At 39.0% G+C, this 21742-nt stretch overlaps 1 protein-coding gene across 1 annotated transcript; it reads left to right on the forward strand.

Moving 5' to 3' along the window:
- Positions 1-1942: 1942 nt before the first annotated feature.
- INSIG2 (insulin induced gene 2) lies at positions 1943-20399 on the forward strand. The gene is given in 8 exon segments (XM_070071016.2): positions 1943-1974; positions 3921-3996; positions 5207-5582; positions 13040-13164; positions 17080-17246; positions 17418-17517; positions 18597-18620; positions 18622-20399. Coding segments are annotated over 6 exon segments (717 nt in total). The 5' UTR covers positions 1943-1974; positions 3921-3996; positions 5207-5338; the 3' UTR covers positions 18679-20399.
- The last annotated feature ends 1343 nt before the right edge of the window (positions 20400-21742 follow it).

Raw genomic sequence — 21742 nt, forward strand, 5'->3', positions numbered from 1 at the left:
GATAGGGCCAGGGCAAAGCCAGGAATTTCAGACTCAATCCTGATCATCCACGTGGACGGCAGGGACTCACTTACTGGAGCCATCACTTGATCCCTCCCAGGGTACACATTTGCAGGAATCTGGAATTAGGAAGCAGAGCTGGGACTTGAACCCAAGTACTCCAGTATGGGATGTGGGTATCCCAAGTGGGTCTTAGCAGCTGTGCTAAACACTCACTCCTAAACTTGCTTTTTAAGGAGGTTCTTTGTCCCATAGTGGGAGGTGAATAGTCTTGTGCATCTCCGATTCCTTTGATGATAAGTTTGGTCATGTCCAGGCATTCACTATACACATTTGTCATATAAGGTGCAGTGGTACAGTCCTGATCTTGTCAGTTCACTTGATTACTTTGCATTTCATTGGCCTCCCAGGTAAAGTGAGAGAGAAATGTTACATCACTGGTTCTTCGTTTGGATTGGGCACTTTTCTGAGTACTTGATATAAATTGTGGAACTCTCTTTAAAAAAAAAAGCACATGTACACAGCTTTTTAATTTTCATTTTGCATGAACTTAAATACTCCCTGGAAGAGATGCTTTCCCACTTCCCTAAAGCTTTGCAGCTTTTGTTTTTGTCTCCAGTAATTATATACCATTGTATTATGATGTAGTCACAAGATTAGACTTGAGACTTTTGGCTGTCATTCAAGTAAACATCAAACAAATGTTGTTTTATTTTTAAAGGAAATTTTTGGGTGAAGTAGGAAGCTGTAGATAAATACTCTCAGGAAAGATTGCATGTTTTTTTAGACTGTCAGAAAACAGTTTAGAAAGTCCCTAGCAGCCTTGAAGTAGAATGAGGGAAGAAGTGTCTAGCAATCAGTGGGAGGAGTTCCTCCCTGGGGGCATTTGGAAGTTAAGTGGTGGTGACTATTTGGGTTATCACAAATGGGGGAGGCTGGCATTTAATGGGCAGGAGCCAGGGATGTTAAATGTTTTGCAGTGCCTCCAGTAGTTTCACACAACAAGAAGCCATCCTGCCCAAAATGCCAATACCCTTTGACAAATGCTCGGGACTGCTTGTGAGAAGGGAGATAGCACAACTGGATGACTTTTATAGCTGAAGTTATTTTGCACTTAAAAATTATAACAGATGTAGTATCTCTCATCATTAAGTCCCCTTTGGAAAAAATTACAAACATAATTTAAGGGAGTATATTGGGTTACTCAGAATTGGGAACTCGTCCTCTAGTTTCTGCCCCGACATCAGAGTTGGGCAGTTAGCTGTGTCTGCTGAAAATCAGGCAAGGGAAAAGTGAACTGTTGGTCCCCTACAGTGCAAAGGTAGCTATTTGATTTTTAAAATTTTACATGAAAACATCTTTTTTTAAAGGATTTATTTATTTGAAAGGCAGGGTTACAGAGAAGCAGAGACAGGGAGTGCGAGATCTTACATCTGCTGGTTCTCTCCTCCAATGGCTGCAACGGCTGGAGCTATGCCAATCCAAAGGAGCCAGGAACTTCTTCCCATCTCCCATGAGGGTGCGGGGGCCCGAGTACTTGGACCATTCTCTACTGCCTTCCCACGTGCATTAACAGGGAGCTGGATGGGAAGTGTCCTGGTGCTCTTACGGGATGTCGGCTGCAGCTTTATCCACTACAATGCTGGCTCCTAAAACATCTTTTTACACTTTTATGTAGTACTTCTATTTAAGATTTTTATTTATTTATGTACTTATTTATTTAATTTGAAAGGCAGACACAGAGAGGGAGGAAGGGAGGGAGGAGAGAAAGAGAGAGAGAGAAAGTCCATCCATCTTCCATCTGCTGGCTCACTTGCCAAATGCCCACAACAACCAGAGCTAGGCTATACCAAAAGTGGGACCAAGGAATTCATTCTGGTATCTAACATGGGTGGCAGGGATCGAAGTACTTAACCCATCATCTGCTACCTCCCCAGGTGCTGGAATCAGGAGGGAATCCAGAATGGAATCCAGGTACTCTGATGTGGGATGTGGGCATCCCAAATGCCTGTCTCTATCTAGTACTTTTTAAACAAAGCTCCAAGGTGTTTGTATATTTATTTTTGTCATCTAATAGTTGAGATGGTTTTTCAGTGCCTACCCATGTCTTAATTAACTGGATACCTTTATATGGACTAATTAGATTTGAGGTAAAATGCCATTTCTCATACTGCAGTCATAAGTGAGTGGCTAAATCTCTTAGTTTCCTTATGTATAGAAATACTACCTCTGGAATTATATTGAAGATTAGAGTTACTATTTTCTATTTTTATTTTATTTTATTTTAAGATTTATTTTATTTATTTAAAAGACATAGTTACACAAAGAGGTAGAGACAGAGAGGTCTTCCATCCACTGGTTCACTCCCTAGATGGCCGCAACGCCAGAGCTGCACCGATCCGGAGCCAAGAACTTCTGCCGGTCTCCCATGTGGGTGCAGGGGCCCAAGGACCTGGGCCATCCTCTACTGCTTTCCCAGACCATAGCAGAGAGCTGGATCGGAAGAGGAACAGCCGGGACTAGAACACCCATATGGGATGCTTGCCTGTGCTTTAGGCCAGGGCTTTAACCCGCTACACCACAGCGCCGGCCCCTAGAATTACTATTTTCTATGTATGTCTGGCCTGAAGTGGGCCTTCAATTAATGAGTGCTCTATCAATAGTGATGATGATGAGATAATGATGAGGAAGATGAAGTCTGTAGCTACTGAATCCTGATGAAAATGGCCAGAACACATGACATGCTAATATGCCTGGATATCACAGCAAGGAATAGTCTGTACCACCAGGCCAGGAGATGTTTTCCAAGCATTTTCAGTTAGCATTTAGCATGTTTTTCTATGAATCCACTATAATATGTACTACTTAATCTAATGTGTTAAGCCAAAGAGCTGAGTTACATTTAGACTGAGTAGGTTTGTGAGGACTAAGTTGCGGACAGTACTCTGCCATTGAGTACTAGGCACAGAGCTTTGGCTATAACAGACACTTATTTTTAAAAAATCTCTTGTCTACTAGTTCTTATAAATATTTTCATTTCATATGGGTTATTTCTAATGTCAGCCCAACTCTCCGTAGATTGTATGAAAGTTTTGTTCTAAAATTTATTTGTAAGACAGTTTGAAGCTTGTTAACTCAAAGGAAATGTATTTTTAAATGCTGATTAGTCACTAGGTTTGCCTTCCCAACCACCCCCAAAAGCTTGATTAACCCAATGTAGTTCGATTCAAAAAGAGTTCACCAAATTCAATTAAATAATCAAGAATATGTGGAGATCCTGCTGGAGACTAAGCAGGGGCTTTTCTGTGTGCAGAGGCACAGTGGGAGATACAATACTGAGTGAGATCTACATTAAAAGTTTATAATCTATTAAGCAACTATATATGTAATTATAAGGTAGCTTTTATAGGTGCTATAGAGTAAGGATTTACTTTTGTTGGGTAGAATGAAAGTAATTTATAAAAGTAGCCTGTGTAGCATTTTTCCATTTAAAAATCCCTTAGTATTTACAAAAAACATGTAGAAGATCATGCAGCAGCTTGGGACACTCAACACCCATAAGTACAATGACTTTGCCAGCAGACTGCATGCATCTGAATCTCAGCTGGGCTTCTTCCTAGTGGTGTGCCTTACCTGTGAAATGGATGTTATTGTGAGCGTTAAATGAGTTGCTTATCAAATGTCAGGTGCTTAGAACAGCACACAGTAAAATTCCAGTGCTGTTTATTTTAAACATACTTGAAGGAAAGATCACTTTGGTAGAAGAATGAATGAATACCAAGACTGACATTAGTAGCAAATTCTGAGTTTTAGGGGTCAGGGGCCATATGGATTAAAGTACTTACAATCTAGCCATTGGGTGGTGCTTCATTTTCATAGCTACCTTTCCTCTTCTTCCTCCTTCCCTGGCTTTCACACAGTCGCTCCTGTGATGGCAACAAGGGCATACTGGGTTGAGGCAGGGGCTGGACACAGCTGTGGCCCCGAGCAGAGCAGGTGAGGTCTGGCTTTGTGTCTGTAGGTGAGTGTGTGGTGGACTGGTTATTATAGAATGCTTTTGCACAGAAATTCAGGAATAGTAGCATTAAACTTTGAAGCAGGCCGTTCTGTTCTGTAGGAGTAAAACTATCTATCTGTCTATCTATCCATCCATTTTCATTCTGTTTGAAAGGCAGAGAGAGAGAAATCTTCCACACGCTGATTCATTCCCCAAATGCCAAGACAACAACCAGGACTAAGCCAAGGTGAAGCAAGGAGCAAGGAGCCCTAAATCCAGGTTTCTCTTGGGGCCAGCACTGTGGCGTATCAGGTTAAAGCCCCAGCTTGAAGCGCTGGCATACCATATGGGTGCTGGTTCGAGACCCAGCCACTCTTCTTCCAATCCATCTCTCTGCTATGGCCTGAAAAGCAGTGGAAGATGGCCCAAGTCCTTGGGCCCCTGCACCCACATGGAAGACTCAGAGGAGGCTCCTGGCTCCTGGCTTTGGATCAGTGCAGCTCTGGCCAATGTGGCCAGTTGGGGAGTGAACCAGCAGATGGAAGACCTCTCTCTGTGTCTCTACCTCTCTCTCTAACTCTGTCTTTCAAATAAATAAATAAATAAATCTTTAAAAATAAATAAATAAATCCAGGTCTCTCAAGTGGCTGATAGGGACCCAAGAACTTGAGCCATATTCTGCTGCTTCCCAGGGTGTGCATCATAGGAAGTTGGATTGGTAGTGGAGCTGGGGATTTGAACCTAGGCACTCTGATAGGTGATGTGGGCATTTCAAGCATTGTCTTAACTGCTGTTCTAACTGCCTGCCTCGCAAGTCACATTTTAATGTGAAAAGCTCAACATTTTTCAGCCAGACTCTATTGAGTTTCTGCAAAGTATAAAACATTCTGTTGAAACTGATAGGCTTCAAGATTTAGGTAAAAGTAGAGACCTGATTTTTCATCTTTCAGATTCTAGTGGAAGAGTCTCAGATTACTTGTTCTGTGGTCATTATTCTGTAAGTAAATGTAGTTGTGGCACTTTATTTTCGTTACATCATATATATAATGCTACTTTGTAAACCTTTCCTTACTCAGTAAATAATTTAAATAAGTTATATAAGATTGTCATGTCATTATTGTCCTTTTAAGTCAACTGTTTCTGAAATCAAAAAAATTATGCAATCATGTATTAGACACTCACTGATTTCTTTTTTCCTCCTCCTTGCAGGATTTCTGGTAGGTCCTACTTGAGGACGAAATGTAATGCTGTTCAAACCTCTGTCTGCATTGAGTCACAGTTGAGCTGCTCACTTGGGAAGCCTTTTTTGTTCTCCTAACGGCTTACTGAACTTATGAAACCATGGCAGAAGGAGAGACAGAATCACCAGGGCCCAAAAAGTGTGGCCCATATATCTCATCTGTCACTAGCCAGAGTGTGAACTTGATGATTCGAGGAGTAGTGCTGTTTTTTATTGGAGTATTTCTGGCATTAGTATTAAACTTACTGCAGATTCAGAGAAATGTGACGCTCTTTCCACCTGACGTGATTGCAAGCATCTTTTCTTCTGCATGGTGGGTACCACCATGCTGTGGCACAGCCTCAGGTATGTGCAGGATGTTTCTGTAGTGATTAGAAAGAAAATAGGGTCAATGAATGTGGATGTTGTCTGAGAAGTAAACTTTTTAAAAGATCAACCTTATTGAGAAATAATTTAATTTAAATAATTAAAATGGATCTATTTTAAGTGAATGAGTTAATATGATTAGACAGATGCATACCATCACCTAAGCACTACCGCAATCCAGACAGAACATTTCCATCATCCCCCAAATTCCTTTATGTCCTCCTATAGTTCTTTTCCCACTCCTGCTGGAGGCTGCCACTAATCTGCCTTTTCTTGCCATAGATTATTTTTGTCTGTTCTAGAATATCATATAAGTGGAATCATAGAGGTTGTCCTCTTTTGTGTCTGGTTTCTAGCTAATGTTATATCATTAGGGATAAAGCATTTAGCCCATTAGTTTAGTTCTTCAACACATCTCATAAACGTCTTACTTGGAGTTATTTTGATAATGATCATCATTGTTTGGTTTTACAGGTTTTTTGTATTTGCTGTGGTTTTGAATTAGATAAAAACTTGAAAGTGGAATAATTTTTATTCAAGTTTAAAGCCTCATGTTATGTTTTTTAGATTTTTGTATAGGCTTTTGTACTTTGTATGTTTTTTAAGTGTGCCTTAGAATAACAAATCTTTAAAGAGATAGTAATGTAGATACTCTGCTTAAAATCATTATTATCCTGTTATTTACTTTGGGTCTTTTTTTTTTTCATGATAATGTTCAATGGATAAAATAGAGCATTCCAGAATGCTCAGAACCCAGTAGAGTTTGATTCAAGGGTTAATTCAATTAGATTTCTGTGACTATTTGGAACTTTATTGATGGCAAGCTTCCATAATTGGTAGTTCTTTAGCTTTTTTAAAATGACTGGGATCAATAGAACAATTCTGCTTTATATAAGAGTAAGTAAGCCATAATTGTGCAGTAGAAGATAATTCTGATTGAAGGAAAAAATTGCTTTGTTGAATGTTTGGTGTCTCATACTTAATATATATGAGTGCCTTACAACATAATGTGGGTCCTTCTTGGCTTACCTCTTACAGCTAGAGGTTGAAGTGTGACTTCATGGATGGGTTTCAGTTGTGAGATCTTTAGAAAGACCTCATGAAACCTTAGCTGGGCAATTACGTACTCCTGCTGCATGGAGAGAAGGCATTGTTGTGAGGTTTCAGCTGCTTACAAACTGCTGTTTCACTATTACAATATTCACATTAAAGAGAAGTCATAAATGATTCTTAGAGTTCCTAGGTTACTGTTCTTCAAGAAAACAGAAAAAAAAGTCCAAACCAACAAAGAAAAGAAAGCATAAACTATATTTTATCACTTTGTGTTGTATCTGCTTGTCCTCATATATTTTCCTTTCTTTTATTTAAATTCAGAAGAGAAAAATAAAGTTATCCCAACTACTTTTTCTAGTTCTTTATTTCCTCCTATGATGTCATCTCTGGCTGCCAACAGAAGCTTTCTGGGTCTTAGAAAAACATGTCTTTTCAGAATAGATGAAGGGAAGGTCAGGGTAGGGAAACTCTTGTTTTAAAGCTGTTAAGGTACATCTCTTAGCCTCAGGGCTGTGTAGGCAACTATGGGAGAGAGATGGTTGGCATTCCTTCACTTTGGGAAGGGGGTAATAAGGACACTGAGGTGAAGAGAAGAAATCAGTGAGCTGAGGGACCCAGAGCCAGCAGATGCTGGGGACGACTCAAGTGTCACAGGCTGGAGAAAGGAAAAGAGGGAGCTACCCACACTCCCACTACTCAAGACACCTCTTTTCCTTTTTTCTTTTCTTTTTTTTAGATTTATTTGTTTCTTTATTTGAAAGGCAGAGCCACAAAGAGAGAGAGAAGGAGAGACAGAGAGATTCTCCATCAGCTGGCTCATTCCCCAAAAGGCCACAATGATGGGGGCTGGGCCAGGTTGAAGACAGGAGCCAGGACCCCACCCCTACCCAGGTCTGCCATGTGGGTGCAGGGACCCAAGGACCTGAGCCATCCTCCATTGCCCTCCTAGGTGTACCAGAAGAAAGCTGGATCTGAAGTGAGCAGCCAGGACTCAAACCAGCACCCACACAGGATACAGGTGCTGCAGACCACAGCCCAATCCACTGCACCACAGTGCCAGTGCCTAAGACACTTGGCTGAGGTCATGTGTACCTCCTTAGAGAGAAGACCAGGGCTGCATCTACTGGCTGGACCTACAGTCCCTGTGATGTGGGCACTTTTGTCACAACTCACATTTAGGAAGGAAAATTCCAAAGGTTAATACTACAGTTAAGTCACCTGGTCCTTACTTTCCTTCCTTTTGCCAGTCACCAAGGCTGTCATACTTAAAAGTTTAACCTCATGCTTTTTCATTTGGGGAATTTGCATTTACACTTTTGAGAGTATCTTCTGAAAGTGGTGTGTTCCCTAAGGTGCCTGGACAAAAGAAAATAGAGAGGCATTAGAAAATCTAGATTTCATTTAACTTTGCTACTGATTTTGTTGGGTCAGTTCAGTAGATGAGACTGAAGACCTGAGATTTGGGGACAATGACAAGTGTGGAAAATGGATTCTTGCATAATCTCAGTCCCCACCATTGCCATTTTAGGGAAAATATGGAGAAGAAAGAAATAAGTGACATTAGAAGCACAGTATGTGTGAGTTGTGTGTGTACGTAGTATATGTCTTTGTATGTGTGTGTGTTGTTATGCATTTTCAAAACTCCAGGTTTTTGGGGCTGGCACTGTGGCATCGTAAGCTGAGCTGCTGCCTGTGACACTAGCATCCTGTGTGGGAGCTGGTTTGTATCAAATAAATAATTGTTTTTTAAAGATTTATTCTACCCATCTGAAAGAGTTACAGAGAGAGATAGAGACAGAGAAGTCTTCCATCCACTGCTTCACTCCCCAAATGGCCACAATGGCTGGAGCTGAGCTGATCCAAAGCGGGGAACCAGGAGTTTCTTCCAGGTCTCCCACGTGGGTGCAAGGGCCCAAGGACTCAAGCCATCCTCAGATGCTTTCCCAGGCACATCAGCAGGGAGCTGGATCAAAAGCAGAGCAGATGGAATCAAACTGGCTTCAATATAGGGTACCAGGGCTTTAACCTGTTGTGCCACAGCGCTGACCCCAGTAAATAAAATCTGAAAAAATAAAAAACAACTCTAGGTTCTTACTATCTTAAGTCAGAAAAATGGATAATCATCCTCTATTCCTTTAAAATATTTATTTAAGGGAGAGAGAGAGAGACTTGGATCCCGTTTGGCTCACTCACCAAATGCCCCCAATGACTGGAACTAGGCCTTGCCGAAGCTGGGCCCAGAAGCCCTATCCAGGTCTCCCTTGTAGGTATCAGGGACCCAATTACTTGAACCATCACCTGCTGCCTCCTACAGTGTGTATTAGTGGGAAGCTGGAATTGGAGGTAGAGGGAGCAGTTGAACCTAAACACTCCAATGTGTGATGTGGGCATCCCAACTGGTATCTGCACTGCTAGGCCAAATGCCCTAGATTCTTTTATATCCTGTCCAGCAAACTTTCATAGACTGAGCAGATGCCTTTGCAAGGGCCCCCAGAATCACCGCTTTGTGCCTATCAATGGAAGGGCCCTGGTTTCTTGCCACCTTTCCTTATAGTGTAGCCCTTGAAAATTTGCTAGTGGTGCTTCTGGAGTGACAAGAGAGAACTCTGATAAACTTCTTTTGGTCTCATATTCTTCTTCTTAGTTCCTTATTTTTTGTTTAAGAATGCTGATGTTGCAAGTTGATTGGTTTCTTTATGTGCGCAGAACACTAGAGCTGGAATTAGAAACCTCTTGAGTGTTATTGAGGGCCTTGAAAGGACTCTTTCTGAAAAATCAGTAGTAGGGGAAAAGGCAACTGTCATTGTGTGGCAAATTAAGTGGAGCAGTAGTCTGGAAAGTCGCAAATCGCCACGTTGTCAGGCCTGTGACAGTAATACCTCATTTTAAAAAGGGAGAAACAGCTTTGCTGTGTGGCCAAGTAGTCTATTATCCCATTCCTGGAGAGTCCTGTGAGACTTTCCCTTTCTCTAGCCTTCCACATCCAGCTTCCAAGTTTTTTATTTGTCGTGCCTCTGGCCCAGGCCTTCAACCACTGTGCTTGGAGTTTTCAGTCTTTCTGCCTCTGTTTTTGCCCCCACCCTCACACCCACTACATAGTGCTGTGCACTCAAGGCTGGAAGAGTGATTGTCTCTCTGATTCCAGTACAACTGTGATGGCATGATTTTCCTGATTCCTCATTGTGTTCAGGGAAAAGTTTTTTTTTCCATTTCCAGTTATTTTAATTTCTTTTTTTTTAAACTATATTACTATAAAGAGAACAGATTTCACGTATTTCATAGGTACAATTCTAAGAAGATAATATTTCCCTCCCACCAAATCTCCCTCCCTCAATCTACCTCCTTCCTTCTTGGGAAAAGTCTTTATGATAAGGAGCTTGCCTACTTTTATCTTCCTTTCTGGACCCTGTAGCTCCTTTCATGTCCAAACCTTGACATTGCCTGGTAATCCTGGCTGTCTTGAGTCCTCCCTGCTTTTCCTCAAATGACCCCCTTTGATGAGAAGGCCATTCTGCGTCATTCACCTGCAGAGCACTCCGGCCTGGAGGGTCACGTGTTCTGTGAAGCTGTCCCGACCGCACAGCAGCCCCTCTGCCCTCCACACATGTAAGGAGAAGATTGCATTTGGTCACTTTTGCCACAGGAGTCAAGTCATACCCTTTTTTTTCCTCTTTAAATCCTCAGCAAGTACCAAGAACCAGATAAATTGTGGGGGGCCATTGTGGGGGGAGGGAGGAGGAAATATTTATTAAATGAAAACATTACCTTAGCTGTTGTCATTGTCTGTGAAACTCAGTCTCCTTGAGTGGTTTTGTATTCTCAGCCCCCTTTTTGCACAATGTCTAATGTAACTGCATCCCTTTTAGTGCCTTTTTGCACCAAGTCCACTACCCTGAGAAAGTGATGCCTCACTCCTGCTGTTTTGCAAACTTCTTTTGTCTTTAGTCTTCATAGATTCTAACTAGGCACTGGGAAAGAATTTAAAGATAGCACAGGAAACAGGAAACGTGATTGTTGTATTGCAGAACCATCTGTTTAAGCAGGACTGTGTTTGCATATGAATTTACACGGGCGTGCTTTTAACAGTCTCTGTTGTTTAAAAAAAAAAAAAAAAAAGGATGTGCAGGAAGAGGGAAAGAAGCCCAGACACATTCTGCTGAGCCCTCCGACAGTGGGACTTCACACTGCTGTATATATTGCTATCAGACTCTGCCATGCCTTTATTTAAAGGGAAGAAAGAAGACATTTAATGGGAAGTGACAAGCTTCCTGGAATTCTCCCTCTCAGTGAGCAGCCGAGAACCATGCATACTCAATGGATTTGATTTTTATTGGCAAATCCCAAGGTTGGCAGCGTGGCAGTTTAAATTCCTTTTTGTGTTTTTGCTTTCTCTCCTCAGTTGTCTCTCACTTGCAAAGTCTGACATCACACGCATAAAAATATAGTCAGTTTTACTTATTTATATCCTTGCACACACATGTCAGTGTTCTCTATGTGATAATTCTTTACCTATGGCATCAGCTGCTGAGGGAAATTGACTTGGAATGCTTGCTCCGGGTTGATTTTACTCAGCAACAGGCAGAGGGAGAATCTAGAGTGGGGTGGGGTGGGGTGGAGGGGTGGTAGAAAGAATGACAGATGAGCTGTTAGTTTTGTGACCCCTTGAGAAAAAAAGAGGTAATCTTCATTTAGATACATTTCAACTGTTAGGCATGCTTGTTGCCATTTTAATTGTGTAGAAATTTGGAAATGTTGTCAGCTAACCTCACAGGATTTTAGAGTACAGTCTTTTAAGCAGGAGTGTAATGTGAAATTTTTAAATTTGCTAGTATTTGCTGGAGCGCTGCATTGCTGAGATTTGTTTGTTGTTAATCTCTCAATGGTCTGTGAGCCTTCTATCCTCAGCAAATGCCTAACTCAGAAACAATTGTGGGCTCAGAAATGCATATGTTATTACAGTGTTTTGTCTCCAGATGGAAGGGTGGGCATGCAGCTTCTTATGAATGCTGCTGCATTGGTGATTTCTTTCATATTAATTGTTTTCCTTTTTTCTTTGAAGACTGCATCCTTTATGAGACATTGCTAGCCAATACCAACTGGGGAGGGGCTTCTGACCCTCAGGCACTTAGATTTAGTGAAATAACTTCATGGTACATCATAGGTGATATTGGACATTTTAAACATGCTTTTAACTTGTGTGACAGTTGTGTCTTTATTACCAGAATGGCAGGCATAATCATTTTGTTTTTAGGAAGATTAGCAAATCAAAGCTGCCTACCTAGTTCCTGTTCAATTTAATCTATGGAAGTACATTTTCTTTATACCTTGTAGAAGAATGTTTTGGTTCATTAAATCATTTTTTCTCTAAATTGACACATAATATTTGTGCATATTCATGGAATGTAGTATGATAATTTGATATATATATATAAACAGTATGTAATGATTAGTCTTTTTTCATGACTAAGCTTTTAAAATCCTCTCCCTTTAAATGAATAAAACATTGAGGTTTAGTAAGCATTTAAATTAGGAATTGGGTGAAAGTATTTTGAATCTCAAATACAGATATTTTGTGTACAGTTACTGTGTATATAATTAATCACAACAGTTAGCACTTAAGATGTCCTTTCAAAAACTAAGAGATGCATTAAGATGATTCCTTCTTATCTTTTAACAGTGAACTTATATTTTAACTGAAAATTTGTAATTCTTGTAGATCAGGTTTTCTCCATTTTTCCTATGTGCAGAATGAGTTTTGTATGTATATTTCTGTGGTGAGATTTCCTGCTTTGACAATATGCCCTATAGCCTTGTTAGAGGGCCAGGGTGGAAAGGAAAAGGTGGGAGATGCAGAAGACTTGCAGGAGAAGAGGGAGAGGCTCTGGATGGCCAGAGCCTTTGGAACCTTGTGTATTTGATGAGCTCTTTGTCCGTGTTTATGCTCCTAGCTTCTCATTGGATTTGTGGCATTAAATAGCATACTTCACAGTTATATAGCTTAGAGAGAACATTGCTTAACTGCTAACTGGTTTGATGCTTTTCAAGGCTATGTATTAGTAGTAGAAAAGTAGCATGAGTCATTTTGTCCAATCTGTTAAATTGTGAATCACACTACATAAAGAGTGTTTTGCCTATTATAATTTAGAACACTGTAGTAGTCATTTATAATATTTTCTTTAATGGTGTTATCCTCCTTTTTTTTCCTTTTGGGAGGTAAGTTTTATCAGTGATTGATGTTAAGTAACCTGAGGTTTTTTGTTTGTTTGTTTGTTTAGTTTTTAAGACTCTTTAAGATGCTCATAGTAATTGTAATGAATCTTATAGCTTAAGTGTTGCTAGTACAACATTGGAGATGACTTAATTTTTTTCTCTTTTTTCCACAGCTGTGATTGGGTTATTATACCCCTGCATTGACAGGCACCTAGGAGAACCACATAAATTTAAAAGAGAGTGGTCCAGTGTAATGCGATGTGTAGCTGTCTTTGTTGGTATAAATCATGCCAGTGCTGTATCCTTTATGCTGTAATGAAATGCGTAATAAAAGCAGCTTCCGACAAACCAAAGGTTAAACAGCCCCTTGCAACTTCACTGTTGTCAAATTGTGATATGCCCACTTAGTCATAGGAAGCATTCTAACCATATTGTGGCAACACCAAGGTAGCAGCTGTGCAATTAGTGTGAGGCCCAGCTTTGCGTTTAAATCTTTGCTTTCCAGTATTTCTGAGAAACTTTGCACATTTAAAAAATGGCCATGTTTTTCTTAAGTTGCTTTATTACTTTCATATAGTTTTTGGTAATTATATGACAGGTAAAGGAACATTTTCAAAGTGTTTTTTCTCTTTTTCTTTCTTCATTTAAGACTTGCCATTGAGGACATGTGGTAGCTTCAGATGCTGTCATTTTATTTGTTACTTTTCTTAGCTTGAAGAGGCTATTTGTTTTAAGGCAGACCGTCATTTATTAATTTCAATCAATACCAATAAACCACATAAACATTCTTAAAGGTGACATAGGTGGAAATATCCACCTTAGATGGTGACCAAAAATAACCTTTTACTACAGTGCCTATTAAAGTTTTGTTGTTTGAGAATACTGATATTTTGTGACTGAGAATTTTTAGTGTCATATCCAGAGGGGTAAAGTAGCCTCTATCTCCATTCTTCATTCTGTCTATTCTACCTTTTATTCCCGGTTGTTTGTTTTTTCTATCTTTATGAGGTTTTTGTCCTGCCATTCTCACTACATTCTCTTCCCCATCTTCTGCCTCCCCCCTCCGACTCTCCTTTGTGGAAGAGGACCTGGGAAATGCTAGTTGTCATCTTTTCTCAGCAAGATGTGATTCACACAGTGAAGGCGGTGGGAACGTTGGACCCAGGAAAGAGCAGGAAGTATTACTCAGCTTGTCAAAGTTTTGCTATTGTGACTACACTGAGCTCAGGGCTGGCAGAGTTAGCTGGAGAGAGGGCGGGTCATGTGACAGATAGATTCCTGTGTCTTTCACCAGAGTATTTTGGTGTGTCAAACACTTAGGAACAGAAACCATGGAAAGAGCTAGGGTCCCAACGATCCACCTTCCTGTGTCCAGTTGTGCTGGCTTTTGCAGTCTATGCATTTGGCGGTCCCTCAGCGGCTGTTGTTATTTTGGTGTTGTATTTCTTTTTGTATTCCGGAATTTTCCAATCTGGTTACTTTGGTGAACTTTCTGAGATTTAGGGTTTTTTTATTTATTTATTTTATTTTTTTTATTTTTTTATTTTATTTTTTTTTATTTTTGACAGGCAGAGTGGACAGTGAGATAGAGAGACAGAGAGAGAAAGGTCTTCCTTTTGCCGTTGGTTCACCCTCCAATGGCCGCCGCTGCAGCCGGCGCACTGCGCTGATCCGATGGCAGGAGCCAGGATCCAGGTGCTTTTCCTGGTCTCCCATGGGGTGCAGGGCCCAAGCACCTGGGCCATCCTCCACTGCACTCCCTGGCCATAGCAGAGAGCTGGCCTGGAAGAGGGGCAACCGGGACAGAATCCGGCGCCCCAACCGGGACTAGAACCCGGTGTGCCGGCGCCGCTAGGTGGAGGATTAGCCTATTGAGCCACGGCGCCGGCCCAAGAGATTTAGGGTTTTATAAACAAATCAAGTGATTTGGACAGTTTAAAGAGATAAAATCATAGACTATCTAGAAGAGAACGTAGAAATCACTTGATTCCACGTCATCTTTATGAAGAGAATAAGACAAATAGGAACTGGAGAGGTGACGTGAGCAGCTAAGCCCGTCCCACTACCAGGCCAGGCTGTGGCTGTCCGAGCACACACTCCAGGCTCAGACTGGGAGCCCCTTGGGTGTGCGCTTTGCTGTCTTTCTGCTGGGTTAGATCTTTCTGTCTCAGACATTTCAGCTGTGATTTCTGTTTTTCAGTAGAGAAATTTAAAAGGCCTTTACTGGAATTATAAAAAGCTTGTATCTAAAATTTAATTTCTTTGTTTTGTTTTTTCTTCTCTTTCTCAGTGAAATAGTAAAATATAGTGATCTTAGCTGTCCCTCCTGTTCTTTAAGCAAACTCCAAGCCATTTTCACATTTATGGCATACACTTTTAATATTACTTATGCTTTAGAAAATCACATGGTACAGGATGAGTCTCCCTTATGCAAAGTGCTTGGGACTAGAAATACTTAGATTTTGAACTTTTTCATATTTTAAAAGATTTTCATGTATATAATATAATGAGGTATCTTGGGAATGGGACTCAAATCTAATCAGAAATACACTTATGTTTCATATATACCTTGTGCATATAGTTTAGAGGTGACTTTATGTTTTTAGTGCACCTGCATTTTGATTTTGACCTGTCACATGAGGTCAGGTGTGGAAATTTCCACGTGTGATGTCATGTCTATTCTTAAAATGTTTCAGATTTTGGATTTTCAGATTAGGCATGCACAGCCTATACTACTTTCAAGAATGATGTGTTTTGCATGTTTACCCTGGAAGCCTCCTTGTTTTGCTTTAACTCTTACTGAAGTTAATTTAGTTGGCAAAGATGGGACTCAGTTACTAAATTCTACTCTTTGCGTAAATGTTTATTGTGTAAAGAAATCAGAGCTCAAAACTTTGTCTTCAGAGTTTAAGTGCTCTTATAATGATAGCTTAAAAATAAGAAAAACTTATCCAGAAAGCATACTCATATGAACTGTGGATTTCTCCATAAGACATGCTTAACTAAGGAATGACCTCAAAGGAGTGGCCCCAAACCTCAGATGCTAAGAAGTAAGCAAGCTGAATGTGTAGGGTCCTGTTTGGTAGGGGTAGGGATAAACATTGAGATGATAAAGGAAATGGGAAATGGCTTTGTATGAGGGAATTTCAAGAAGTTTGTGGAAAAATGCATTTAAAAGATAAGTTTTGGCTAAAATTATTTTTAAATACATGCACAGCTTTTTTTTTCGTAATACACTCTTTGAAGACCCCTTGTATGCATTTTTTTGACTTCACTGTAGTTGTAGCATGGCTGGTTAAACTGGCAAGATATATAGTCACCCCCCTCCCTGAGAGCTGGTTAGAGAGCCAAGATTTGGCCTTTGGGACATGGATAATGTGCTTTTAATGACACTAGAAATTAATTCCTTTAGTGTAATCCTCTAGCAAAGAAATGAGAAAATTGAATTTGTAAAGCTTCATTTTGCCTAGAGATTTTTTTTTCTGGAGTAGGAAAGGGCTGTACATTTGTGAGTAGATGTTTAAGTAGGTGAAGGAAATAAAATATCATTTGAGCAAACTGTCCTGAACCAGAAAGTCTCAGGCACCAAAATAGCTTGGCAGGTTGCAAGATAATGTTCACTTCAAGGCTTTATCCTCAACAAATTAAAACTAGAACAGTTGACATAATAGAAAGGGATACTGTGTCCTTGGTACTCTTGTTTCTGAACTGCATTATTATAAAATGTGTCTGTCAGTAAATCATACAGAGAATGCGGTGCCCTGTTAAATAGCTGTCAACTCTTCTGTTTTCAAGTTCTTGTATGTTTCTGAGGTAATTCTAAACCTGTTTGAGAAGTAATATTGGCTTCCTTTTTTCACAAAAGAGTATTCCTTTAGCCATACTTGTGTTCTGAGGCTTGCATTTACAATTTTAGCAAAGAAAGAATTTCATAATTAATGGACCTGACCTTATATTTCTGTATAGATGTATTTTTTGGGGGGTCAGTACTATCTGTAAATTAATGTTCTTTGTATATCTGGTCTTTAGTGAATGCCAGAGATGGTTTTAATCCCACTTGGTTTTCCTACATATTATATTTAAAAACTGAATGTTCCCAAGAATAAGAAATTAATTTCCTTTTCATCACATCAGTGGCATCTCATTTTGGAAAATTAGCAAGTGGTATTATTTGGCTATACGTTGTAAGACATTTCTTTAACACTGATTTCAGAAAGTGGATTTTGATAACAACATACAGTTGTCTCTCACACTGGCTGCACTATCTATTGGACTGTGGTGGACTTTTGATAGATCTAGAAGTGGTTTTGGCCTTGGAGTAGGAATCGCTTTCTTGGCAACCGTGGTCACTCAGCTGCTAGTTTATAATGGTGTTTATCAGTAAGTATTCTTTTTTGGCCCTTTTTGCTAGCTAAGTAAATGGTCACTGCATTCAGAGTTGAGATTGGGGATTGGGTTAGCCAGTTTAATCTATAGAGTAACTTACTTTCGTTGTAATTAAGTCAGTGCTCTTCCTCTGTGGGTTGTTAAAAAATACTTCTGTTATTTTAGATATACTTCTCCAGATTTTCTCTATGTTCGTTCATGGCTACCGTGTATATTTTTTGCTGGAGGCATAACAATGGGAAACATTGGTCGACAACTGGCAATGGTAAGCTGATGTTTATTTAATCACTTTTCTGTATGAGATATGAGACAAGTTTTCTTTAAATGGCAGCTCTCCTTTCAGGATATGTAAGGACAATATCCTTTGATTTCTCTTTTGCACTTCCATTAAAGTAAATCTCTGGGAAGAATTTAATTACAAGTGTATTAAAAACTGAGGAGTTGCTGGAGAGAAAAGCCAAAAAGTGTGGGGGATAGAGCTGCATGATTTATTAACTATATGAGGGTGGAGATATACAGATATAGATGTATATTGATCTATAAGTTTCCAGTCTATCAAAATGAAGAGTTTTAAAGGTAAGTAAAATGAAGCACTACCAATAACCATGGTCCCACAGGTGCAAATTCTGACTGTCTCTCATAAATAGAAATGTTTGGTAAGTTTAGTTATTGAGGAGAAGTACATTGTTGATAACCCCAGTTGTGGGTGGCAAGATCAGACATCACAGTAGTTTCATGAATAACTGCTGCCACTTGGAGTTTTAGCCAGCTAGGAGAACTGAGTAGTTTTCTTTGTTGCTTTTTGATAATGTAGCCACCCAATCAGTTATCCTGACTGCCCTGGTTTCCTTTATTTTGAATTGTGAATATACATTTTAATGGCTATGCTTGAAAATTACTGTTTTGACTGGAAGCTTTTGCTAATATAATAGATTTTTTTCCTTAAAATCATAAAGTGACCACCTAGCCCTGTCCTTAAGATTGTGATCTATCCTTTGTTGATTTGCTTTACTGAGCACTCACAGAGACTTACTTTGTTTTCTTTCATATTATGGGATTGATCTAAATCATATGCTGCTGTCATTTGCTTGTAAGGCAGAAACCTCATCTTTCTCTTGCTTTTTTGGCCATGGCCCTTTCACTTCTAGAATGTGAATTAGCTTTTTTCCTATCACATTTGTCATTTAATCTTGGTAATGGTGTAATTCACAAGTTCTATGAGAAATAAAATGGGCAAATATTAATGAAGTATTCATGGTAAAGCTTTGTAGTTTATCTGGAAATTGCTACTTGAAAGGAATCTTAATCTGTAGATTAACCTTTTTACCTTTTAATTTTTTGCAGTATGAATGTAAAGTTATTGCAGAAAAATCTCATCAGGAATGAAGAAGGCAAAATATATCTTTTCTACAGAAAAACAAGATGAAAAGGGCATGTAAATGATAGATATACCACCAAAACTTCGGACTGTGAAATTGCCAGGATGCAGTTTTTCCTTTGATTGGTGTATGTATGTATATATACACACATATATTATTATTGCAATCTGTGATTGCTTCATCTGTAAATCAGTTATAAACCTTTATGTATTTGACCTAAATAACTGTAAGATATATGTGCACTACATTAAAAAGTTGATTAATGGATAAAATTTTTAAATTAATTTTTTAAACATGCCATACATTGTATCACAATGTTGATGTGCCAAAATATTGTCTTACTGTCATGCATAGTATAACAGTACTTTGAACAGTTTATAAACTTAATGAAATAAAATAAGAAGAAAGCCAAACAACAACAACAACAAAAAAACCAACTTACCAAGAAGAACAAACGGGAAGCTGGTATTTTCGTTTTCACTTACTGTTGTGCCTTTTCCTTCTCCTAATCACAGCAGTCTGACTTATAAGTGCCCTACCGTGTGGTTAGTTTTCATTTTAATGTTGTTTCAGACAGTTTTTGAGTATTTTAATACCAGATGAAGATGAACTTCCACCAAATGTTTTCAAATCTGCATTGCTAGAGAGAGCCTGAAGACTAATTTTCTGTTTAAACAGATTTTACTGCAGTTCTATGTGGTGAGTAGGAGAGGTTATCAGCATATTAAATGGTTTTGAGACTAAATTTGGAAGAGCATATATAATTAAACATAGACACCATTAGAGAATTTAACTAGAATAAATATGTGTTTTGGAAATACACAGTGACTTTCTATAGTACAACAAAGTACACAGTGATTGTAGCTGTCCCTTGCAATACAGAATCTCACTACTTTTGCACATGGAGTATAATAAGAAACTTCAAACAGATCAAATGAAGTTTCTAATTCTGTGGGATTTTATAATCTGTTAGGTTCTATAAACAAACCACTTTAGCTGGGCTCTGTCAGTGGCTTGCCTGGATTTGCAGCCTTACTATATGCAGTCTGGGGAATGAATGGGTACATGATTTCTTATGTATTCACAAGTCCATTAGTGACTAGTTCAAGTCTGTTTAAGAATGAATGTTTAAGATGGCAATCAGTGCATGTTAAAGATCTTGGTAACCATTTTGGGCACATCTTTGCAACAACTAGACCATTTTAAGTATGGTTTAGACATATTCTTTGCTAGCTTTTTCTCCCTATTTTTAGTTTTGTAATTGATGACACTGTCTGATACACAAGGGCAGAATCTCTTGAGTACTCTGATGTGTGTGTGTGTGTGTGTGTGCACTTGTGCACACAGCGTGGGCCTCAATGTGTGTTAGAATGAGAGAATTTGTATGTCTGTATGGATGTGCATGTACCCATGCTTTCCTAGAATGTTGACTAGATACTTCAAGTTTTTGGTTTTAAAGCGATTGCTATCAGACTGAGATCTCACATGCCAAACTTTAATCTGCTTTTATGATTTCAGGCTGATGGTATGAAAATCCTAAGAGGATTTCATATTGAGTATGTGTACACAAACTTAACTATAGTGGTGGTAAACATGCTACTATAATTTATTATTCTATATTCTAGATAATGTTATTCATTTAGAACAAATAAGGTATATTTTTAGAATAAACTTTGTAAGCATTATAAAATCTTTAATAAGTTATAAGGTCTATGATGTGTTTGAAAATTGCTGTTAAAAGCAAGATGTATTAAATATGTAATTATCATCTTGGCTAAGAGTGTTTTTTTTTCCTGTGGTAAATCTTAGAATCTAATACCATAAATTAATCTAATAAAATCAGCATGTGTTTATTAATCCAATAAAATTAACCAAAAAAAGATGAAAGGGAACAAAGTATAATTTTCTTTGAATGATTGTTATTGTCCTAAACTATTTTCAGATCATATAGAAAGTGAAAAAATTAGGGCAAAATAATTATTTTGATATTCTGATAATTATGTAGCACCTTTTATTTTTTATAATGGAAGAGAATGACAGATTTCTTTAACATTAGCAGTGCTTCTTTGCTGTTAATATTTAAACTTGTATAAATTTGGACAATTGAAAACAGACTGAATTCCACAAATGCATAAGAAAACAACTAAAATTAATCAGCTAGAGTCCAGTAAATACTTTTGTCGTAAACTTTATTTGCACTGAGCTGTTTTGCTTTATTAAGACGATTGAGAACTTTCACTGATGCATACATTTCACATCTATTGTATTTCCTGGGCAGAACTGGGACTTGGTCAATATCATTGACTACTTCTGTACTCCCTTTCGCTCACTTACCTCTTTTTTTTTTAAGATTTTATTTATTTATTTGAGAGGTAAAGTTAGTAAGAGGGGGAGACAGAGAGAAGGGTCTTCCTTCTGTTTGTTCACTCCCCAAAAAGCTGCAATGGCTGGAGCTGTGCCGATCCAAAGCCAGGAGCCAGGTGCTTCTTCCCAGTGTCCCATGCGGGTGCAGGGGCCCAAGGACTTGAGCCATCTCCTACTGCTTTCCCAGGCCACAGCAGAGAGCTGGATTGGAAGAGGTGCAGTGGGGACTAGAACTGGCGCCCATATAGGATGCTGGCACTGCAGGCGGAGGATTAACCTACTGCGTCAAGGCGTAAGCCACAGTTCACGTATCTTTGCAACAAAATGTATTCTGTGGAAGCTAATTCTTCCAGTGATGGACTGGGTAACAGAGTATTTATTGGCTTCGTGTTTCTGAAAAAGTCTGCTTCCTTCTTGAAGAAAAGTTTAGCAAGCTATAGAATCCTAGGTTCACAATGCGTTTTTATCCTTAGGGTTTTAGAGATTTTTAACTCATTGTCTTCTGTCACCTCATGTTGCAGATGACAAGTAAGCCTTTAGTGTAACTTTAGTTCCTTTATAAAGTGTCTGTCATTTTACCTCAGAGTACTTTCCCAGATTTGTTTCTTTATTGTCAAAACTTTTCAGTTTCACTTTGATTTGCTTATTTGTACATTTGTTTTTTATTTTTCTTGCTTAGTATTAAGTCTGTACTTTCAGTCCTCTGTGTGCCCATGCCTTCAGTTCTGGAAAGTGATTAAGTGTGGC

This window comes from Oryctolagus cuniculus, chromosome 3 (genome assembly GCF_051225735.1).
Source record: "Oryctolagus cuniculus isolate XC-2025 breed Fujian yellow rabbit chromosome 3, ASM5122573v1, whole genome shotgun sequence".
NCBI lineage: Eukaryota > Metazoa > Chordata > Mammalia > Lagomorpha > Leporidae > Oryctolagus > Oryctolagus cuniculus.